This window comes from Linepithema humile, chromosome 5 (genome assembly GCF_040581485.1).
Source record: "Linepithema humile isolate Giens D197 chromosome 5, Lhum_UNIL_v1.0, whole genome shotgun sequence".
NCBI lineage: Eukaryota > Metazoa > Arthropoda > Insecta > Hymenoptera > Formicidae > Linepithema > Linepithema humile.
Genome location: NC_090132.1, coordinates 23,111,990 through 23,131,701, shown reverse-complemented (window position 1 = coordinate 23,131,701; position 19,712 = coordinate 23,111,990). Strand labels below are relative to the sequence as shown.

General features: G+C 32.9%; 1 protein-coding gene and 1 long non-coding RNA gene across 3 annotated transcripts in view; both read left to right on the top strand.

The window, feature by feature from the left end:
• Window positions 1–13,795, top strand: part of tup (LIM1_Isl and LIM2_Isl domain-containing protein tup) — a 29,862-nt gene extending 16,067 nt beyond the window's left edge. Inside the window, exons 2-6 of one of the 2 annotated variants that reach the window (XM_067354918.1) lie at window positions 2,114–2,300; window positions 5,495–5,799; window positions 9,818–10,119; window positions 10,526–10,747; window positions 10,996–13,795. In XM_067354918.1, the coding sequence (XP_067211019.1) occupies window positions 2,114–2,300; window positions 5,495–5,799; window positions 9,818–10,119; window positions 10,526–10,747; window positions 10,996–11,223 (1,244 nt within the window). In that variant the 3' untranslated portion in view covers window positions 11,224–13,795. The remainder of the gene's footprint in view (window positions 1–2,113; window positions 2,301–5,494; window positions 5,800–9,817; window positions 10,120–10,525; window positions 10,748–10,995) is intronic. The other variant, XM_012363677.2, reaches the window with a different exon arrangement.
• A 2,629-nt stretch (window positions 13,796–16,424) lies between these two features.
• Window positions 16,425–18,153, top strand: LOC105670260 (uncharacterized). Its single transcript, XR_001100403.2, has 2 exons — window positions 16,425–16,864; window positions 16,981–18,153. It is a non-coding gene; the product is annotated as an uncharacterized lncRNA (long non-coding RNA).
• The last annotated feature ends 1,559 nt before the right edge of the window (window positions 18,154–19,712 follow it).

Below are 19,712 nucleotides of genomic sequence, written 5' to 3'. Positions count from 1 at the left end.
TTGCTATTTACTAAAAAATTATTAAAAATTGTTATCTTGTAATAATTTTTGTAATAATACTGTTCAAATTTTACGAAAATTTTACACAGAGTGTATCATATCGACACTTCATGCATGCCTGAGTTAAGCATTGCGAAAAAAAAATTAACGTTCATCGAGCGAGTCAGAGCTGAAACTCCGCAAATTCTCGGCCGCGACGAGTCGCACCGCGTCGTTTCGCGTGCAGAGCGCAGAATCCGGTAGACACCGCCGACTCCGGACGGCTTCGCCGTCGAAACTCTGGGCGGAGTTCTGTCGGTGAAACGTAAATGTGCGCCGCCCAGACGTGTACGCCCTTGATGCTCTTGAACGCGCTTCCGTTGGCCGCATCTCTACGTCGCTGCTTACTCACGCACTCGCGTAACGACGCGTCTCGAAAGAAGTAATGCACTACGTCGCGCTACATTTCGACTAATTTTCAAGCGGCTTTTCAGTGCCACAGGCCATGATATTAAAAGCTTTTCATATCCGATTTTTCGAATGCGCCGCTGCGCTTTTGCGTTTAACATGCTTTTTCTCGCTGCTGACTATGAATTATCCTTGTATACTCGTTAAATGGATCAGTTAACTATAAGCTACCGCGTATTCTATCGCTTTTTTTATGTAACTCGCACGTGTATTGCACTACGTGCAAAGTTCGAATAGTATATCTTCATAGTTATTCTTCCCGAAATGTTTATGTAAATTTATGCAAAATTTATGCAAAACGCATTTCTTGACGCTATATAAATATTGCATATTGAAATAAATATGCAGAATGTAATTATTCAAATGTGATAAATTGATCGTTTACATCAAATTTTAAAGATTAATTATGGTTTAGTAAAATATGCAATATTATGTGAATATATATATTTACATCAATTTCCAATATATGAAGTATGATTCTATCCACAGATTTAGCACATGTTAAATATAATAATCACATTAAAACGTATTGTAATTGTGATTTTTTTTCCGATATAAAAAGATGCTATCACATCTTGAAACAAAAAAAACTATCAATTTTGAAACTTCTAGTTTGTGCATTGAAACACTGCATCCAAAGAGAAGAAAAATTCTTGTTAACTTTGTTAAAATACAGTATGTGTTACAAGTATTCCTTTTTGTTAAAATTTTTCTTTTCAATTAATTATCTAAAATTATAATTTTATTTATATAGGTATGATGTACGGCTATTTAAATAGTACATAATTCGATGGATTAACACATCTTTTAAGAGTATACGTTGCACTAATTGACGCTAATCTGTTTCCCAAATTTGTGAAACCTACACAGCAAAGCCCAGCAATATTTAGAGATCTTTTCTTTCCTAATTTAAAAATTTTTGTATTTTGTTTTATTTATTTAAAAAAGTAACATGGATTTTTCATGTATATTAATTTTTTACTTTAATTTTGAATTTTTATCTTGCTGCTCTTTGTGGCATCCTATTTTTTTTATAAATTAATTTCTGAAAAATAATCTTCCTCATTCTATATAAGGAGTGGGTGTGCAAATATTCTCGTTATATCTCCAGTACGATTCTATTGCGTAAGCTTTATCCGCGAAATCGACGATAACATGTCGTTGTGAAAGCGATGACAGAACAGATCGGCGTATTGATTATTTTCGTTTGTCGACGCCGACACAGATGTTGTTAATCGCTATTTCGCGACTAATATGTAACTAACGGAGTAATAGTTATGATTGACGATAAGATCGATCGCGATCATGCACGCACATTCAGTCATGTTTTAATTTGATCGCGTGTCATTCGTTACACACATTATAGAATACCACAAAGTAAATTCCTTTTTGTACTTCCGTCGCAAGCGCGTACTTCAGCGATAACATAATGATCATTTTATGTTATTCTTCGATATCAACACTGAATCTTTTGAAGAAACATGTCGGTGAATTTCTAGGTCACGCACAACTTTTGCCAGAAAAATTTTGAAAGTTAAAAATGTAAGAGCAACATTTTCCACACACAATGATGTTATATTTAGCACTAAGAAATAAGATCCTGATGATAAAAATAGGATTTTTGGGACAAATGCAATCATTTCTAACTCGATTATTTATGTTTCAGAAAGCAGAAGTTCGCTCTGTGTTGGCTGCGGCAGTCGGATTCATGACCAGTGGATTTTAAGGGTAGCACCTAATCTTGAATGGCATGCGGCATGTTTAAAGTGTGCCGAATGTCAACAGTTCTTGGACGAAAAATGCACCTGTTTCGTGCGAGACGGCAAAACCTACTGCAAGCGCGATTACGTGAGGTGAGTTACATCCTTGCTTTCTTTGGAAGAATTCCACGTTGAAAAGTCAGACAGGAAAACTCGCCTCTCGAAGGAGTCATTCAACCCTAGCTATACGAAAAGTTTTAGATATCTTTAATAGCCGATTTAACGAGGAAAGATAGATGAATGTTTAATTTTTTACACGCATATCTTACACATCTCAGAGAGAATATGATATATTCATTTAAAAAATACAAAAATATCGCTTTTAAAACTGTGAAAATTTTCGCTCATTAATTGCCGATGCGTAATTAAGTTCTCGCGTTACGAGAGTAGCGAAACCGTGCGATGACGTTAGAACGTCAAACGAATGTCGTCTCATCGCTCAAAGGTTAAGTATCGCTCCTTAACGAACGAATTCCTCGAAGAGGTGGAACGAGAGGTACTCGAGAGAAGGCCCGGCGCGATCGCGGTGCAATATGGTAATTAATGCAAAATCGTGCCTCTTGTCAGTGCGGCCGCTACATTCCCCGGCGACACGCGATACGCTCTTTCCGATACGCATTTGCAAACGCTCGGGATTGGGAGGCGAATAAAAAGGAAAAGACAGAAAAGGGAGATCGAGGGAGGAAGGGGTCTCGACAGGGTCGAGAAAGTCCGGAGTATTTTTATCCGACGGTATACGACGCGATGCGGCACGCTGCTGTATGCACCGTATGCCAACGCCGTCACTGTCATGACGTTGCGTGCGCTGGCATGTGCAAAAAAAAAAAGAAAAACGGCACGCAACTCGCACGAGCGAGAAAATCGCAGAGTTTACGCCTGCGGATAACGCGACGAGGCGATTCGTGGCATTGATCGATACTTTCTACTTCTGACGGTGACGTTATTATTAATGTTACGGTTGAAGCAATCGTATCAATTCGTAACAACCGCGTGAATGCAGAAAATCCAGAATTAATCACGAATAAATTGAGGAAAATGCCGATGAGATCGATGTCGATCAATAGTATCGAAATTATAAAATGAAAAATTTTGTCGCGAAAATGGAAATAGAAATTTTTGGTTTATCTTTTCAAAATAATAAATTGATTTAAAATTTTTCACAAAAATTAATCAATAATTCAAAAATTTTTGTCGATAGTTTTTCGGCTCTTGAAATTTATACATCTAATGAGCAAGCAAGCGGGAAAGAGAGAGATAGCGGTGGAAGAGTGAAAAAAATTTTCATTATAGACTTTGCAAATGTATCTTCATTGCTTAGCAATTTATAATTCTTCATTAAATTGCTTTTTGCTAATTAAAAAACTATAATTTATGTTAAAACAATATATTTTAAAAATTATTTAATATATGACACACTTGTTTAGTGAAATACGTTATTGTTAGATTTTTTCGAAGATTGCATTTTTCTTGCACTTATCATGACAATAATCTATTTCTTTTCAATTATTGGCTTTCTCTTCAATTATTGGTTTTCTGTTCTGTTTCCGATTGTGACGAAAATACCTCAATAACGAGCTTACAATCGAATCAATTATCATAATTGATTTTACAACTCTTCTATCGCCGATGCTCTCAATTCTTTCTGCTATTACTAAATTAATTGGAGTTAATGTATTCATTTCGTCATCATGTCAACTTTTGTACGATAGAAACAAGAATGAAGATGCTGGAAATGAAAAGACGCAATGCTCGCACGCGGAGATTTTTCCGTTTTTTTTTTTTTTTTCACCGTGCATCGCGGTAATGCCGTCAAATAATCCATCGGCACGAATTCGACCTGAACCAAATATTTTTCTCCGTCGAGGCAGCGGGTTTATTTGCGCTAATCCGTCGAACGTCGGCACGTCGCCGCACTCGAGGAAGACTGGCGTATCCGGCCGCGGATTCGAGCGACAGCGATGACGGCCGTTTGTTGTTCCTGTCGCTTTCGCTCAAAAGTCCAAATTACTAGTAACTCCGTTCTCGCATGCCCTTCTGGGTGTTCCCGGCGGTAGCCGATTTCCGACAGATGGACAGATGTCGACTCGCAAAAGTACCGCGATTGTTACATAAAAAATAATCGCAGATGGTCGAATGTTAGAGCTGACGACGAACACGATATAACGCATCGATTGCGCAAAACGCGGACGGTTGTTCGTACGTGTAATGCGCCGAAAGATCTCGGTACGTGTGGAGAAAATTTATCGACTTTGAAAAAAATAAGCAATGGCAACAATAACAATCGAAATGCCTATTGTCAACGCGACCGTCAATTACGTGTACGGGCGGACCATTAATCCCGCGTTACATCGCCATCAATTTCACTCACATTACCGCGAATAGCGGCGAACTTTTCCAATGTTTCGCTACATTGGATATTTCATTACATCTCGTACCACACGTTCGCATGGAATTTATTTATTGAATTTATTTATAAAAAAAGAGAATGGCTCTCAGTATATTGCATGCAGAAATAAATATACAACGCGACAATAAAAGTCACTTTGGCTCAATTTATGTTCCTCCACTTTGCATTCATCGGATTTAGAACGAAGCTTTTTATTTTACCAACTAAAAATATTTACAACTTTGCGACGCAATGAAATAGAAGATAAATAGAGAATGGAAATATAACATAAATAACAAAGTAATTAAAATTCATAAAATTCAATCGGCATAGATTAATATTGTCAGTCTGACGCAAATTTTGTATCAAGAAAATAATTTTCGGTGGCTTGTCAGTGAAAAATTTGTATTACCCATCATTAGTCACAAAAATCGAATCAATTAACATTACCAAACAATTAACAAGAATTTGATCTCGACTGTTCTAACAACAAATAAATTACGCGAAGATCAAAAATACACTAATCAATATGCGTAATTAATGAAAGGCAATCCTTTTTAATAATTCAACGTGGAATTAAAAAATTATATTTATAAAATATATGTTTAGAAATTTTGTTATTAATGCTAGAAATTGCTAATAATCATATGAACATTGGATTCCAAATCAAATTATTAGAAAGAATAATGAAACGAGTGCACATTACTTAATCACGTTAAACGTGTTCAATTGAAATGTTACAAATTTACTTTTCGTTACATATTCGTTAAAGAATTAGCTATCTATAGGCGTCAAAAGGTTGAAAATTATTTTTTTATTTGTAATTCGTAAACTCTCGTGAATTCTCATTTGGTAAATTCATAATATTCAACAAACTAAACTATATTTTTTTTGTGTGCAGGTTGTTTGGCACGAAATGCGACAAGTGTAGCCAGTGCTTTAGCAAAAATGACTATGTGATGAGAGCGAAAACTAAGATCTATCACGTGGAGTGCTTTCGGTGCAGTGCTTGCTTGAGGCGGCTGGAGACCGGCGATGAATTCGCTCTAAGGCAAGACGGTCTCTTTTGTCGACACGATCACGACGTTCTCGAAGGCGGAAAGCATTGTACCGGTACTGTCGGTATGCCCGGAAGCGAAAACAACAATAATGCCTCTCTGACAAACAACAATCATCATTTGCACCCGAACGACGGTTCAATGTCAGGTAAGAAAATAATCTGTGGAAAAGGAACCTTTTTCCTCAGCTAATTTCGATACCTTTTAGGTAATCAAATAATTTTGGAAAGTCACACGCAAGCTATACAATAAACTTCATTTGATTCAAAGCAATGTAAATCTAACCAAAAGTTCCGTCGCTTTCCCAATTTAGAAGTTGCAATATTACAAAATCTAGTTTGCGTCTCTTATTATTTTCACCCGCCCGTCAATTATCCTTAATTGGATATCGGTTAAGTCCGTTTCACACCCGCGGATTAATCGCGCGTGTGAAACGGGAATTCAGCTTCTGCATTGCACGATGACAGATAGGATATGTCTGTGGATTATCAGGTACAGTCTATCCATGTATAAAGACAAATTTACAAAAGGGTGCGCGCTCGAGGGTAAGCTCAAAGGACTCTCCTAACAGCGATGTTGTGTTAGGATCACGACGTATAATTAGGTGTTGATAATTGAAGCCGTTAAGACCATAAAGGCTTGACCACTACCCTCCTACACGTCGGGATTACGTAGGCTTAATGTCCTGTAGCATAGCATAATGCGTGTACATCCGACCGAGCGTACTGGGCAAATTAACTCGACCGAGCGGGAATCGAAATTCAGGTACTAAATCTAACCCCGTTGTAAAGTAACGTAAATGACTGCATCGGTAGCAATTTTCAGCAAACGATACGACTTGGCAAATAATCAACAAGCAATTGAAATCAATCCCTTTGATCCTTCAGAATTGAAACGCGACTGTGATTGATCGCAACTTCGGCTATTTCGCCGAAGCGGCTAATATGTTAATAAAAAATAAATTTCAACAGAGCTGCCATAAATTGTCTTTTACAATACAACGCGTGTGTATTAAGATATACGAAAATCGTAAACAATTAAAGCTGCGAAAAACAAAATTTTTTATATCTGATATAAAATTAATTAAAAAATCGATCGATTTCTTTATCAATTGAAGAACTATGTAGAAAAAAATGAAGCAAGTTTTTAATAACGTAATATAATGCAGTAAGCGAGAAAAGAAGCAGAAAGAAAGAACCGTGGTGACACGTGCACGACTACCGTTTTCTCGCATTCCCTCTCCATCCTCTTCCCTTTCGAAATGCAAAGGACAAACGTCGGTATAATTACCCGATATACTAATTTTCGAGCAAATAACTCGTGTGCGACAGCGCACGTCGTGTCGTGTTTGTCATTGTGATTCGTCATGGAAATCGTCGCGCGTAAACATCGTTCTCTATGCATGGAAAAAGTTTGGACCATCTCGTGCCGACGGTAGTGGTCCGAGACGTGTCTTTAGAACGCTGCTGAGGTGCTAAATGTAACACCACCCTGCCAACTACTGTCGCGCATAACTACGCACGATCTGTTTCTTCTTATTCGTATTTTCTTTATTAGCGTGCCGGGGATATCCTGCGAGACGAAACGCGAGTAATACGACTGGTCACCGAATTATTAATGACTCGTAAAGCCTCAAATTATACTAATAAATCCTAATAAATAATTCGTTTTTATCCTGCAAAATGAGACTTGTGCTTTGTACGATTTTAATTTTATAACACCGAAATAAAAGAGAATTTATAATTTATCTATAAATATTCGAGAATTTTATTTATTAATTTCTCAAAATTAATGGTAATATAAATTTTATATATTTTTCTCTAAGTGAAGATTTTTTTTATTTATGTGATTATATAAATTCTTCTTTTTAGATATCGAGAATCAAATTGATAAGTGCACAAATTATTAATTAATGAAAGAAATTTGGTGTAAAAAATCCACATACAAGTCAAATTTTGCTTTTAGAAAAATATAGTTTCTTCCAAAAGTTATATTAATAAATATTTTTTACTTTATTAAGCTATGAATTTCTTTATACAGTCTCTCGTGTTAATATCTCTCATGTCAATATCTCTCGTGTTTTTTTATAAGATATGTCAAATCTATACGATATGATGAACGATCTATGAGATCATTTTTCGAAGATTTCACTCTTTTTATCGCCATGCCGCCATGTCAACGCCGGTTTCACTCCCGCTTGTACCAACTAAAACTGTTATTTGGTTAGGACGCATAGAAATAGAGAGATTTCGTTTGTTTTCCTGTGGAGAGAGTACCCTCGTTGATTTTCCCTCTTCTAGAAGATCTAGCATTTCGAACGAAAGTAATGTCTAAAGTACTAATGTCATCCAAGTACTAACCAATTGCACCGATAAATAAAATAATAATAATAATAATAATTGTCTTTAGATAATTCTTTTTGCTAATTAATATGAAACAAGCTTTGCTGACTTTATTTTTCCTCTTCACGGCTATTGTAAAGCTTCACTAAATCTATTGTTAATTTATTATTATGTTTTGTCTGTGTATATAATGGCAAAAATTTTCAAACTATATTCTATACAGCATTTTAATTATATTTCAGATTTGATTAGAGAAAGATATTTAAAGTTTAATAAAAAAAGTTATTAAATATTATAGCATTATAGCTATAATATTTCAGTTCAATTCTTGGCTAAAAAATTTAAAGAAATTTGACAATAATTTTAAGATTACATAATAATTAAATAAAAAACTGATAGAATATATTATATATTAAAAATTATTATATCATTTTACTTTGTATTCTTTTCGTAATAACCATTTCAATCGCAAAACTTGTATCGATAAACAAATCTTTATATATCTTTTAGATAAGTTCTAGATATTTTCAAAAAGGAGAGGTTTCGTGACTACGAAGTGTATAGATAATTTAAATAACGTGATATTTTTAGAAAAAAAGCCTGCTTCAACCATTTGCAAATAAAATATGACACGCTCGTACGACCGTGGATCGCAAACCGCGACGTTTCGCGCTTAAACTTTCCGCGATTTCAAGGTCGCTCGGTGATCAGGGAATCACGGATGCCGCGTTTGCTCATCGACAATATTGTCTTTTGACTGTTCGAATGCTAGTCCGTAGACGATCGTGTCGCGTCGGTGCCTTTTGAGCGTTTCCCGTCCGCCATGCTGAACCAGTATCCGGATCTCCCATTAGCCGGACTCGATCGTTTTGCAAGACCGGTTAGGAAGATAGTTGCGGTCTCGGAATCGTATCGCGCGCGTACGTGCTTTCTTCCGCGCCACATGCCCGAGATGTTTTGTCTCGCGAACGCGATTTTCTTTTTTGCAAATAAATCTTGAGAGGCGAATAGGCCGCAAACGCGTGCACTCGGTAACCAGCTTGAAAAAAGCGTTAACAAAGAATCCGAAAGAGCGACGAATACCGAAAGATTTATTCGTCGCACGCACATGTATTCAGTTTTCTTTCTAGTGGGGATATTTCTAAGATTTGTTGTTGGACATTCGAGTTTATGATTTCGCAGTTGGAGTAATTTGTGCGCTTACGTCAGTTTATGGCTACTATAAAAGTGACAACGTCTTTTCTTCAAGTCTATCTATTGGATTGACAATTATGCCATGGTGTTTCTTTGCTTTAATCCATCCATTTTCCGCGAACTATGAATATTTATTTCAACGCAATACCAAGGTGATTTAAGTCCAATCAATATTTAAAATCTACGTTTGTATTATTTATATGTATAATATTCTCAATCAATCTTTCACACAAGAGAGATTTATAGACTGACTGAAAATATTATACATATAAATAATATACAAACGTAGATTTCAAATATCGATTGGACTTAAATTGCCTTTGTATTACATTTAAATACATATATATATATATGCATATTGATAAGAACTATATGCATACAGATTACATATTTATATATTGAGCTACATTTTCAATAATATCTTAGATTTTCTATTTAAAATATATTCCGTTAGTGAATTTTATAATTTGCATATCTTACATTTATGAAACACATGTTTATTTTGAGCATCCGAGCATCCTCGGAGACAATTGCGATAGGAAGTTTCTGTGCAAATCGTAGCATCAGCAATTATTTCAATTTGTCTGAAATCACGATAAAATTGAACTAAGCTCTACTTTATATTTGCAGATTCCGGATCCGAGAGCGGGTCGCATAAAGCGGGTGTTGGTGGTGTTCGCGGTTCAGGTGGTCACAAAAGCGGCGGCGGATCCGACGGAAAACCGACGAGGGTGCGCACAGTTCTCAATGAGAAGCAGTTACACACTCTCAGAACTTGCTACGCTGCGAACCCGCGCCCGGATGCACTTATGAAGGAACAGCTCGTTGAGATGACCGGACTAAGTCCGCGTGTGATCAGGGTATGGTTTCAGAACAAGAGATGCAAGGATAAGAAAAAGACGATCGCTCTGAAGCAGCAAATGCAAGAAAAGGTAATAAGCTATGATAGCACTGATACCGGCTACGCACACACAAGAAACAATTAAAAGTTACATACCGAAACTTTAGACAAAAAAATCACATTGTCTCGATGTAAAATATTAAGATTAACAAATTAAATGTAACATTCGTTTTATGAAAATGATTGTCGCAATGTACAGTTCGTTTAAAGCGAGCTTAATAAACGAAATGATTGTCATCGTGTTTCTCCGCGTATTAATATTTGTTAAATTTTTGGTAATGATAACTTTGGCAGATTATATATGTTCAATTGTTAAAATTAACTAGCTTGTCAAATTAAAAGTCTTACTTTGCTGTTAATTTTACACGGTGCGTAAAAAGAATAAGCAAATATAACGAGACATTGGATGTTTCAGTGAATGATCTAATGGACCTAAGCGCTTTTTTTTTCAGGACGGGCGTAAATTAGGTTTCGGGGGCATGCATGGCATTCCCATGGTTGCCAGCAGCCCCGTGAGACACGAGAGCCCCATCGGCATGACGCCTTTGGAGGTTCAGGCTTATCAGCCACCATGGAAAGCGCTTTCAGACTTCGCGCTTCACACGGACTTGGACCGATTAGATCCCAACGCACCGTCTTTCCATCATTTGGTATCTCAGGTAATACGCTATGTTTAAAATACAGTTTGAAATTAAATTCTCCGTAAAGAACTTTTTTACTTCATTAAAAAACATTATTTTTAATTTTTATTTTTTTACAAAGAATTGCTATTATAAGCAGAATTTATTTTAAAAAATAGCTGTAAATACGAATAAAAATCATTTGTAAAGAAGTATTAGGATTTATCTCTCCAGTTTATACATTTAAAAAAATCAAGGGGTTGCGCTAATCCTTGAAATAATTGCAGATGCACGGCTACGACTTGCACGGGGGTCCGCCGCCGCAATTGCCGCCTCCGGGGATGCTCGGCGGGCCGATGAACGACGGCGGGGGTGGACCGTTACCGCCGCCGGGGCCTCATCATCCGGGTAGCGGCGGGCCGGACATGGGCCAGCATCCCGACAGCACCGACAGCTACGTGACCTACGTCGAGAGTGACAGTGACTCGTTTCACCACGACACGGGAAGTCCATAGTGTCGTGCACGACACAAATGCAAAATAACACCCCCGCCGTCCTTCGCTTTCGTAGCGACTTTCGTCGTGATTCTCGCCGTGACAGTGAGATGCTTGCAACGAAGGATTTACTAGCTCGAAACCGGAATACCCGATACGGATACGGTGACATTTAGATACCAAAGGACCCCGTGTCTCATCGATTTTACGGCGATAACGGAACAAGGCGCTTACCGCCTACGATCAGACGGGATTCAGAGAAATGACTTGGAAACGACAACGACGGATGCATTAAAAATAAGCGGGAGGGGGAGGGGAGGGGGGGGGGATAATATTGCTCTATCTTGGATTATTCCGCACAAATTGACATATAAAAGTAATGCTTTCATTTCTAACATAATTTCTTTGAAACATTGCAATAAGGCGAGAGAAATACTCGCGAGACACAACTATCTCATTGATTGTTCAGAAGATAGAGGTTTGGATGCTAAGAATTCATTATCTCCCTTATATGTTATCAATCTATTCGCATAAAATCATCGATGATTCTCGTTTAGACCGAACGTTACGTTATTCAATCCTGCCATTCTATTTTTCAGTACATAGCGTTTCTATATGTATTTACTGTTCACGTTGTGTTCTAATGATAAAAATTATCCCTGATATTATGATATCAGTTACGCTAAAAAAAAACTTGCAAACGGCTTGCGCGTGTGTCGTTAACTGCCTGTATATAAAAGAAGAGAAAGAAGTGATTCGACATCCAGTACTGAAAATATACTGTATATAGTTGCTAATCGCTGTAAATCTGGAGCAATGTTAAATCATAATGTACTCAGGCGCAAGTTATAGCGTAGAATATGAATAGTGGAATATATATATGTAGGCACACTAAATTTGCATTAACAATTGCATTATTCCAATTACGTTAAGTTTCAGAATGGCAAAAATGTGCTCATAAAAAGATTACAAATGCCATACGGCATTTTATTTATCCATCTTCGACGAAAAAGTTGCCATTATCATCGTTGACATTTTGCGTTATCTTTCAAGTTTGTCTGAATGAAAGACGATACTGTATTTATATGACACACGTCTTTTGTTAAAAGATGGACAATTATCGAAAAAAAGCACAAGAGAGCGGTGTTTCTTTATTTATGTTAGGTATAAAAAAGATTTTTACAAACTATACAATTAAAGACGTCTCGCAGAAGGCAAGTTAATTAAGAAAAATTGATAGAAATTTGTAGTATGATTTTATGAATTTATAAATTTATAATTCTTGCTACAAAAAATACGCAACAAGTTTCACAATTGTGAAATTAAATTTGCTTTTATTACTTGCTATTTCTGTCCATTTATTTTAAAATTGATGTTGCAATCATTTTAATGCCAATAAATCTTATGAAATGGAAGAATTAAATCGAAAAATGTAATTTAATTTAAAAGTAAGAGAATGAAAATACACTTTCATTCTCTTTACTTTTTTTACAGAGCAAATTTGAAATCATACATAAATATCTAAATATAATTTTTCTCTATTGATCCCAAATACTTATGTGATTCTGATCTTGAAAAGTGTATATTATCAGTAAATATTATCAGACTATTTAAGATACAGAGATTATAAACCGTAACATTAAACAAATTTTAAAACAGTAAAAATATATAATTTTATTTTATAATTATAATCACAGAATTACAAAAAATTTATATAATTATAATTTTATAATACATATATATTATTTTTAGATAAATAGGAATAAATGAATACAAATAATACTTGATGTTTCTTAGATTAGAATCATGTAATTTAGGCTCTTGGAATTAATAATAGAAAAAGTTTTCAATTTCTTTTTGGGAATATTTTGATAAAATATTATTGAATTAGAATCTTAAATTTTTTACATATTTTATGAAAACTGTTATTTTTCACCAAAAATGATGATTTTGTTAAATTAATAGTAATCTAATCTTGATTTTTTAAATGCTAAATGCATTGATGTTTAATAGAAATAGTTTAATCATAAAATTGAAAAACTTCTCAAGAATACTCCAATATTTCAAATAGTTTTGAAAATATTTACCAATTACACTTTTTCATGATGTAACTATCACCTGTCAGAATTCTTTAATCTAATTATTAAAAATTATATAAAAGAAAAGCTCAAATGTGACTTGAGGTCTATTGCGATTATTTTAAAAAATTTATATCTGCTTCACATTCCAACGTTATTATATTACATTTCTATAAATAATATCTTGTATATGGAGCTTTATTGCATACTTCTAATACCAAAGCGTGCAAAGCTTAACAAAATGAAAAGTGCACTGAATTGTACATAATACTCCTTAATTAGTTATTAATTAGCTAATTATTTAGTGGAAACAGCTATAGCCACACAGTATGCACGATACGTGGCCAGCCTTTATGAATGTTTGTATAAAACTGTTGTACACCGCTCTCTTGTACAATACATACATGATTAAATAAAAATCATGCATCTAATGTTTCGTAATTCGTTCAAGCATCTTCAAATTTGATATTTCTATACTGGCACAATGTATGTAATAAACTGTCAAAGAAAAAGCACTTTGATGTGGTTTCTTTACTACATAATCATATATTCTGAATAATATCAAACAAATTTTTAAAACTTGTTAATTTTTACCCTCTCTATATATAGAAAATAATATTAAATATAATTTATAAAAATTAATTTTGTAAAATTATATATGTTCTGATAGAACATATATTTAAGCTTTTATAATCCACAATGATTGTAGTATTCCCAAACTAATTTACAAGAAAAATAGGAAAAATTATTTTATCAGAGATATTATATATAGTATTAATTTTAATTATATATATAATTTTCATCTGATTTTATGTTGATTTTAATATTTTAATTTGCATTAAAATAAAATATATAGAAGGCATATAGAAAAAACATATAATTTGAAGGCTTGTGGTATTAACGAAACAGAATAATTATTGAACAGAAAATCGCAGCTTATTTCAAAAAGGTTATTTTTACATAGATATATATGATCATATGTTGATTAAATATCTTTTAATCAATTCAGGGCAGTAATGCGTATGCATGTATGTACATACCTGATGATGACTCGATGCTTCATATTTTCACTGCATTTTGACGACAAAATAACTGCAACATCAGCGAAGACGATCTTGACCGATTTCAATCTCCAAGCACGTAAAACTGGATCTCCGATACTGAAATCAATCACTATATTGAGGCATCGGAATGAATATACAATATCTGACGAAAGACATTGATGATTTTTCGCACAAAATTCACACAAAGTTCGCACAAAATTCTTAATTATCACAGGAAACACAAAACAGAACAAATATGATTGTGTGATATATTGCAATACGTTTCATGACCAAGCATTATACAAAAACTATCGAGGCGCGAAATTGACTTTTTAAACGACAGTGGGCCAATCGTATGGCGGCAATTAAGTCTGTTCGTTTCAAATGAATATATCTTCAGTCTTTGATAAAAAAAGCAAGAACAAATGTTGGAAGTGTATTTATGTATACCTTGCGACAATTCTGTACTCGCTATGAAAAACGTATTCTTATTATATTTTGATGAAAAAAATTACCTATGAGACGATTTTGCCAAGACAACATCAATCAACTTCAGGCATACAGAAATGGATTATTGATACTGAAATCCGAATAGTATATTGATAGCTGTATGCGATATTTGTCAAATCTATCAATGTCCGAGATACCTTGTCCGACGAACTATACTACTTTTCGCATGTTTGCTTTGAAACAATAACGATAATAACCGCGAAAAATACGGAACGATTTAAACGTAACTACGCAGCCAGTCGCGCCATGTTTCACGAACGACAAAGATTGGAAACTATCGAGATTGCAATATTACGATTCTCAATAACGTGAACGTATTATGACTAAAGCGCTGATTGGCTTTGTGATGAAAACTAACTACACTAAACTAGTTACATACAAAATGGACCAATCAGAAAAAAATGAATAATATGTAAGTTATAATGTGGATACACCTTAAATAGAGCGCGAAAATAATTTAAATTGAGCACTATATTGTTACATGAATAAATGAGTCACGAAAAGATTCTCATTCATTTGAAGAACAAAAATTCTCACAAAATATATATACATCAAACTTTTTTCAACTTAAACATTTCTTATCGCAAAATGCATAAAAAAAAAAGATTAAAGATGTATTGACTTGATCTATTTTCTTTATTTCTTATTCTCTAATTTTTGTATGATTAATTAAAAAACCTACTTTGTAGGTAACCTAAATTGTATATATTAATAATATGTAAACCTAAATTGTATATATTAATATGGTATACAATTTCTTCAAAAAAATATATTTCTGAGACTTCTGTTTTGTTAAAACAAAGACTTATAAGTTTTTCAAACATTTTGTATATATGAACTGTTCGAACTTTGATATAATACTATGCTATTTGTATTATATTACGTATTATATTCAATTTTCAATTTTTTAAATTCTTTTTTTTTATGCATATTATATCAACAATTTTTTTCACACAATTTTTATTAAAATTAATTTGTGTGTTTCAGGTATAATAACAAGCTAAAGAGAGAATGAGTAAAAGAAAAGAGTTTGAATGTCTGTACACATGTAATTACTTCACATATGATGCTCCATTTTATAAACATAAACATCAAAGTTGCTGACAAGGAATAAGTACTACATGCTACTATACTCTGTTCCAAATTAAATTAGTGTGCGATACGTGTTTTTCTATAAGGCAGTGTAATAATTCTAACAGTGAGATTATATTTTGTAATAAATCTTTAAGTTAATTCAACGAATCTTACGAATCTTATAATGTAGACAGAACCAATCTTACTTCAATTTCCTAATACAGGTTTTCTGAAAAGATATAAGTGTCGAAAAATTAAAGAGAAAAACGTTTTTATCATTTCACAATATACCATATCATAGCATTTAAATAATAATGCCAGATACTTTAAACATTTTACCGTTGAAAATATTGCTACTCATTTTTTATTATCTCTGTCTACGCGATTTAATGCGGCTCAGTTGTGTATGCAAAAGGTTTAATCAAATTTTATCTGACAAAATTGCCTGGACTAATAGATGTGAAAAACAACTTGTCACAAATCAATCATCAAAAAAATTTTGCGAAAGGTAAGTATAAGTTTTTGCGACTTTATGTAAGAGACCAAGGGACGTCTATAAATATCTATTAGATGTTTCTTTGACCTGTATTTCTCCCAGAGGAGAGCACATTGAAGAATACATATGTCAGTTTTTGCCAACAGATGTAATCCCCTATTATCTTCACAATTGTCTAAGTGGATTATTTCGTATAATTGGAAATATGGAAATTACAAAAAAGTAATGTTAGATAAATGGACACCAAGATCATCATTATTCCCATCATGTGTTCAAATGAATGATAGTATCCTTTGGTGGAGTGATAATAATGTGCTTCATAATTTTAGGCGCACAAAGCATGATATGGCAAGATACAATATAGCAAATAATAACATTTGTGACAACATTCTTTCAACATACTATACATCTGATATTTGCAAATTTGTTCTTTGTGATAATGCTGTTATAAGTGGCCATAGGTATATATTAATTTTATCGGTTTTAAGTAATTTCAATTAATTTTATCGGTTAATATTTAATTTTAAAGTTTATTTTTTTTTTTTTGTGATAAAATTTTCCATAAAAATCTTTGCAGTGATGGCGATATAAAGATGTGGATAAAAGAACGATTTAAAGAAGAAAGAATAATGAGACCAAGCAATGTTTATGTAGCGGAGACACTTTCACACGGATATTCTTGTGCCGTTAACGCTATAGATGCAATATCACAATATATAATTTCAGATTCAAATAATAATGTACTAACGATGAGATATATATATTTTACAAAATTTGCAATGATAATGCAATAACAGTACAAAATGCCTATTTCTACTTAGATGCATGCAAATATGTTCGCTAAAAATAAAACAAGAAAAAGAGGTACATTAATAAATTTTACGCATAGTCATAATAATAAAATTCTGTCACTTGCAATTGACCCCACAGGAACAAGATTTGCTGTTAGCTATCAGAAATATCCATATTTTGGTATATTTAATAATGTCGATGGAACGTAAACTATATTTTTATTTAGTGATTCTATTTAGTGATTTTATTTAGTGATAATGATGTTTTTATATTATTTTCATTATTTTCAACAATTTCAATTACTTTAGATTTAATGAAAACGTCAGTTAACAATATTTTACAACTATTAGAGGTTTATTATCAGACATACTGTGGGAAACCCCTAATATAATACTAATAATACTTTACTTATCTGTAATGATTCATTCATTAAAAAATGGGATGTAAGGTAATATATTTTCTTATTACTTATAATCAGCCATTAAATTTAGTCACTATTGTAACTTTAGATGCTAATAATTTGACTTCAGACAAAACAAGGAGGTATATTCGTGGTATTATCTAACGCATGAATTATATTGCATTTCATCTGATAATGCATATACAATGATGACAGGAACAAAAGATGGCAAAGCGCTCCTATGGGATATAAGACGCAATACTTTTATTCAAGTTTGTATTAATTTCAAATCATGCATCTTATTAATTACCTATTATTAATTCTCTTAAAAATTTTTAGAAGTATTTTGTGGATAAAAATAACACGATATGTTCTTTACAATTTGATAGCAGCCACTTATATGCTGCTACTCGTCAACATTTATATGAATATAACTTTGCAGCTCATTCTCTATATTGATTTCAACACTTGCACTACACTGCTCTAGTGCACACTAAAGGCTGCTATACACATTAATATTATATAACGTACGAATAAATAATCTATTATTTTATCATACTTGAATGTGCTATTTTTTTAAACTGGTTTAATGCATATTTGATTTACAATAATTTTAATAGCGACTAGATAATACTTGTCATCTGCTAACGTTATCAAATTATCCTTTTCTGATACTGACAAAAAATTTGAATTTTATTAACCATAAAAATATATTTTCTTGATAAGAAACCGTATCATTCTCATTATTTACTAAAATATTTATGATTTCATTGGCTAATAACTTAGTAAATTTTGCTACTTTTGTAATTTTCACTAGGTTGAGAGGTTGTACATACTGATCTTCTGACGCCAGTGCTGCCAGCGATATATATTTGCAGAGAGAAGCCTGAGAGCGGTCATCCCCCCGATTTAGCTGCAACCACAATTCAAGACGCCTCTATGTGCACAAAACGTGCACATTGAACTACTGAGCCATGTACACGATACTTTCCAGTGGGTAACATGCTATGTGCACAATGTTTGGTTCTGTTCCATTCTATGTGCACAAAGTGTCGGTAACACAGAGCTAGTAGGGTAACATTGATGTATATAAAATAAATTTTCAATAAAAAAACATGCACATGTCATTATTTATTTTTATGTTAAAGCTTAATTTACAATAAGTTCTTTTTAACATAAATATACGTGACAATTTTGTTAATAAAAATTGCATCCAAGAATCGCGACATATAAGTTTTTTTAATTTTTGTAAATTCTATTTTTATATTTTGTCCTTACTTTACAATTTTTACGTTACAAGATTATAACTTTTAGATACATAGCACGTTTTGTGCACATAGAGGCGTCTTGAATTGTGGTTGCAGCTAAATCGGGGGATGATCGCTCTCAGGCTTCTCTCTGCTGGTACGATCATTTTCTTTCTTTCAATGGAAAGAAAATTTAAAGAATGTTGTGAAATAAAATACATTGTTTGTCGAGAAAAGATTTTAATAAAACCAAATACAATATAATAATAGTATACAATAAATAATATTAAATTCAGAAAACATATACAATGAAAAAGAAATATATACAACAATCTGCATACAGATGCAATAATGTGATATACATATATATATGTAATACAATATACAATTATATAATAATATATAATATACAATATAATATACAATATATTAATACAATATTTTGTACAAATGAGAAACAGATTTTTACAAGTTTACAATATTTAAGAGAAATGTTCCAGTGGCAATATATTTAAGAATTAATTATTATTAAAAATGTGATGTTTTCTATGAAAATAATATTTTTAATATTATATAATAAAAATTAAAATTTACTTCGCGGAAATTTAAAACCAAAATTTGCATTTATTAAACGACGATATTAAATATTTGCAAAAATAATTGGATACGTAAATTTACCACAGTTTCCAGACATTATATTTATGAATATTAAAAAATTATTTTGTTCATATATTTTCGGAGATTGAGACATATCCAGCCATTGGGACATTTAGTTTATTACAATTTTTCTTAATATATTATTCTGTATTCCATCGAAATAATATACAAGATAATACAAAATGAAAATAATATGCCAATATGTCAATAATA